The sequence below is a fragment of the Coturnix japonica genome, chromosome 14, assembly GCF_001577835.2.
Source record: "Coturnix japonica isolate 7356 chromosome 14, Coturnix japonica 2.1, whole genome shotgun sequence".
Lineage (NCBI taxonomy): Eukaryota > Metazoa > Chordata > Aves > Galliformes > Phasianidae > Coturnix > Coturnix japonica.
The window spans coordinates 859,302-864,139 of record NC_029529.1 but is presented as its reverse complement, the minus strand read 5'-3'; the positions used below and the strand labels follow the sequence as shown (position 1 = coordinate 864,139).

General features: G+C 42.2%; 1 protein-coding gene across 4 annotated transcripts in view; it reads left to right on the top strand.

Annotated features, from left to right (window-relative positions):
- The first annotated feature begins 53 nt into the window (after positions 1 to 53).
- Positions 54 to 4,838, top strand: part of PARN (poly(A)-specific ribonuclease) — a 34,336-nt gene continuing 29,551 nt past the window's right edge. Inside the window, exons 1-6 of one of the 4 annotated variants that reach the window (XM_015876450.1) lie at positions 54 to 147; positions 396 to 473; positions 1,306 to 1,385; positions 2,798 to 2,865; positions 2,948 to 3,029; positions 4,549 to 4,609. In XM_015876450.1, the coding sequence (XP_015731936.1) occupies positions 129 to 147; positions 396 to 473; positions 1,306 to 1,385; positions 2,798 to 2,865; positions 2,948 to 3,029; positions 4,549 to 4,609 (388 nt within the window). In that variant the 5' untranslated portion in view covers positions 54 to 128. Of the gene's footprint in view, positions 148 to 395; positions 474 to 1,305; positions 1,386 to 2,797; positions 2,866 to 2,908; positions 3,030 to 4,548; positions 4,610 to 4,838 lie in introns of those variants that run through there. The other 3 variants (XM_032447736.1, XM_015876452.2, XM_032447737.1) reach the window with 3 other exon arrangements.

Below are 4,838 nucleotides of genomic sequence, written 5' to 3'. Positions count from 1 at the left end.
CAAGATGGCGGCCGCCCCGCCCCGCCCCTCAGGGCCCCACGTGAGCGCGCGGGAGGGGCGGGGCCGGTTCCGGAAGCGCTTGGTGGCGGGTTCGCGCGCCGGGCTCCGGCGGGCGGTGCGGGAGCGGGATGGAGGTGATCAGGAGCAGTGAGTGACTCGGACTTGCGGCTCCTTCTCGCCTTGCGGCTGCGGGCTCCGGGCTGCGCGGGGTGTTCCCGGTGACCCCGCTCCCTCTCCCAGGGCTGGCGGTGGCTCCGGCCTTCTCAGGGCTGTTGGGCTGCCGCGCTCGTTCCGCGCCCCGCGGGGACGGCCCCGAGCGGCGGGCGGGAGGCCGGGCTGGGCGCGGCGGGCGGGCCCGCCGGTCACCTCAGGTGTGTTTTTACCTCTTACCGCAGATTTTAAGGATAACCTGAGCAAAGTGTACGAAGCTGTCGAGGAAGCGGACTTCCTGGCCATTGACGGGGAGTTCTCAGGTACGGCTGCGCGTTCTGTGGGCCGTATCCGTGTGGTAACCGAAGGCGTCTGAGTATTAGCCTCGAAAAGCTCGAGCAGGGGCTTCTGGAAAATGCTAACACCGCGCCTTGTGTGTGCGATGGCAGGGCTTTGGTCGAGGAAGTACATGTATGTGTGTCATAGAATCGTACAGCAGTTCGGTTGTGGCTGCAGTTCTTCTCCTGCCCCTTAGTAATTTCTGACGTGTTGCTTGGATGAGTCTCAGCTGCAGCTGTCAGAGAGACCGGGAGGAAAAACACAAACACTGTGTGCACACAGGAGGTTGGGTAGGTAAGGGAGATCCTGCTTGTGTTTGGACAGGGAGATGCAGCAGTAAGAACTCTGACATTTGTAAAGCCCAGCAGGTCTGTGCATCAGAGAGAGGCCTCAGTAAATGTTGTAGCTGTGGATGTTGACTTCAACCAACCACAAAGTGAGTGCAATCAGGACTGGTTTTGTTAGATATGCTTCTTCAGGATGTACAGTTAGTGTTTGGTGTTGCTTCAGATAAAGTTGTTCATTAAATCTCTATGCTGTACTCGTTTTTCATTTAACTTTGAACCACTGTAATTGTAATGTCGACACTGCGTTGCCAATAGAAGATCTCTGCATGTTTGTATCACATGGAACGGGAACCATGATTTACACCAAGACTTTAGTGTTAGAACAGTATGTTCTAATTGGGCGTATTTTATGTTCAAGACTCATGCTGTTACACAATAGAAAACGTCTCTCAACTGATGTTGTAGCAGTTGTTTCATTTCTGAGATATGGCTCATTTTCACAAGCTTACCCTAAGCCCTGCTTTTTCAGGGATCAGCGACGGGCCTTCTGTTAGTGCATTAACCAATGGCTTTGACACACCAGAAGAACGGTATCAGAAACTTAAAAAGGTAAAGTGTTCCCCGTGACTAAAGTGAAAGTGGTTGAAAAAAGTTAGAACTCCGGTTCAGTGAGGAGACAGTGCAGCACAGTATGAAAACTGGAGGCCTTTGAAATTGAGTCACCTGTGAGAGCTGACAGTTGCTTCTTTTATTGTCTCTGCTAGCACAGGTATTAGGGAAAGATGTGTAAAACACGATGAAGTTGTGGGAAGAGCAAACCAAAGGGTATGATTCTTCATGTAAGTTGTAGTAGATCTGTATAACTTGTTGTCAAAGAATGTTGAGGGTTTTAAATTTTTTTGGTTCAAACCGGGACTTGGTAAGAGAAAGTCAGTGACAGAGAAGCTATGTCAGAACTAAGGTCCTTCCTGAACAGCCTCCCCTCCACCAGAACGCGCTGCCTCTAACAAACCTGCAGTGCCAGCTGTCACCATCACTTCTGCCCCTCCACAGGACCAAAAAGAAGGAGGTGCTGCAGGGAATTGAGAGTCTTGAAAAGCAGTCCAATGACCATGGGAGACAACTTGTATGAGGATCTAATGGTTAAAGCTGTGATAGTTTGGGTTGTCACGCTCCCAACCACTGGGTTCAGAAAAGAGAAGTGCTATGCGTGCCAGCAGTACTGTTTTCTGATGGTATCCACAGAGTTTACACTGTTTAGCATTATTCTGTTAAGAGACAACCAAGGACTAAACACTATTCACTGTTATTCTGTTAAGAGGCATTACAGTATGAGGGACATGGTGGTGAGTGATCCTATTGTTCCTCTCCATTAGAGGTGGCCATTGAGAAAATATGTTTTCCTTGTGTTTGAAAGTGTTGTTTAGAGGGGCTGGGAAGAGTGAGTCAGTGCAACTAGAAGGCTTGTTTATTTTCTTATACACTTACAGCAGTGTTAAAAACCTTTCCAGGGTTAATTCAATGGTTGTGAAACAGTGGAGGATGTAATGATGAAGTGCCTAGTGGCTATGCTAGTTCTTATATTGCTGTTAGCCATGTGGATCAGGAGAATATTTAGTGTCAATGTATGTATTTGGCATGGCTAATGTCCCTCCCAACCTGTTCCCACATTACATGGAATGTAATTACTTGGAATGTAATGTGATGAGAACACCAGGAATTGCTAGCTGCTTTAGATACAGTGTATCAGCCTGATGTGAGCTACAGCTGGAGAGGTATGAGACTTCCTTTAGTTCTTGTGTTTTTAGGGACTGAAAACTCATATTAGAAATCATTGTGGAATAAAACTAAGCTGATAAATGGGAATGGAAGCTAGATAAAAAGGTCTAGTCCGACTACTAAAAATTACTAGCACAATGTATGTTGACTAGGAAGATCCAGACTTGGTTAACTCTGAAATGAAGCTATTTTTAAATGTATACTGCTTTTATTCTCATGCACAGTTTTCTTTACCTTTTCAGCATTCCATGGATTTTTTGCTCTTTCAGTTTGGCCTTTGCACTTTTAAATATGACCACACAGAAGAGAAGTATGTAATTCTCTTATTCCTTGTGTTCTTTGAGGAATTTATGAACTAATCTGTATTGATGTGCAACTCATCTTTTTCACAGGTATATTATGAAATCATTTAATTTCTATATTTTTCCAAAACCCTTTAACAGAAGTTCACCAGATGTCAAGTTTGTCTGTCAGGTTAGTAGAAAAACAGGTTTGGTTTTTTGCTTGGCTGAGGTATACTTGCAGAAAGTTACTAAGCATTGTTTTCAGGAAGATCTGTATTACTGTTGAGAGAGGGAGAGAAGTGGTTTGTTCCTTCACAGCTTAGAAAACAAATAAGCATAAGTTTTTGGGTTTTGTTTTGTTTTCTTACAGAAAAAATAAAAGCATCAGTTAAGAATAATCCCCAAAAGTGAGTTTCAAGAGAATATTTGTGACTTCAGGTTTTCAATCTTGGAGCTAATGTTTCAAATCTGGCAAGATCCTTCTCGTTTTTTTCCTTCTCTGTCTTCCTGTTTCCTTGCTTTTTTCCATTTGGTCCTGTATTATTCTATTTCAGTTTCACTGCTTCCTGGGCCATTGCCAGCATTTTTCTGGTCTCAGGTTTGTTCTCCTGTACCATATTTTCCTCTTTCCCTTCCTTGCTGCATGTCCCTTGTTCTTTCGTCTTTACTGTATCAATTCTTATTGTGTATGTGGAAAAAAAAAATCATAAATGTAAGCAGAAATTACTTTTTTTCCTTGTGATAAAGCAATATATGTATTTAGTGAGGACAATGATAAAAGATAATACAGAGAAGTAGAGTCTCAGATTATTTTAATTCAGGGATATGAAGTTGTCTTCTAGTTGAGCTTTTCTGTTCAAATGAAGCAAGCAAACATCAAAACACAGTTAAACAAAACCTCCTTATTCCTTCAGAGAGCCGAGTGATGGTGTTCTTCTGCAGCCAGACTTGCTGCTTGTCCTGAATGTGCATTTTTGTTTTCTTTTTCTTGGGATTTGAGACTTACACCCAGAAATTTGGTTATTTCTGTTGTTGTTTTTAGTGTATCTATACCGTGTTTTCCTCTTCTATCTAACTGTGCTTTGCACTCAGACAGATCAAGATGCACTCCTGTCTCCTAGACTGGGATATTTACTTTGATTTTTAAGCTTTAATAAATTAGCGTAAGTGCTCCTTAACCAGTTGTTTAAACTGAAGCTGTGGATAACTATTCTAGGCTTAACAGCACTGATCAGTGCAAAAGAAAGTTTTGGGCTTCCTGTATGGAGACTATACAGTCTAGTGTCTGGGATAGTAGAGAGCCTGACTGTCACTGCTGCTAAAAAAAAAAATTCTTTTTGTTGGTTGCTATTGTCTTGATCCAGGAAACAAAGCCAATGGAAAATTTCCACAACAGTTGAAGCTGTAGCTGGTGTATTTTCACTGTCTTTTTTTGTTATTGATGCACCAAATAATTTAAGACTTAGTGTTTATCTCATTAACCTGGAGAAACATGTAGGGCTTGGGATGCCGTGTGACAGTTGGAAATAAATGACAAAAGTAACATGGCTGAAACTGGATCTGACTTCCTTAGGCTTGCAAACTTACTTGCTTTTGACTCTGAACTTATATAATTTCTAAAAAACTTAAATTTCTTAACAATAATTGGTCTTTGTGAGCGACTCTTTGTGAGCTCTTCCCAGTTGTGAATTTGTTTTCTTTTGTTGCAGAGTTCAAGCATAGATTTTTTAGCAAACCAAGGATTTGATTTTAATAAAGTTTTTCGCAATGGTGAGTTGTTTTTCTTTCACTGTTCACAAAATTTATGACATCTTCATTTTCTGCAGAAAGAAAAAGGCAGCACTGACAGTATTCTCTTAACACAATGGAATTCTCAAAGAATACTTCTGAATTACTCAACTAAGAATAATTCTAAATTATTTGTATCTGATCCTAGAATTGTGCTGCTAATTACTCTTCAAAGGTCTTTTCTATGGAATTAAAATGAATAGAATTCATG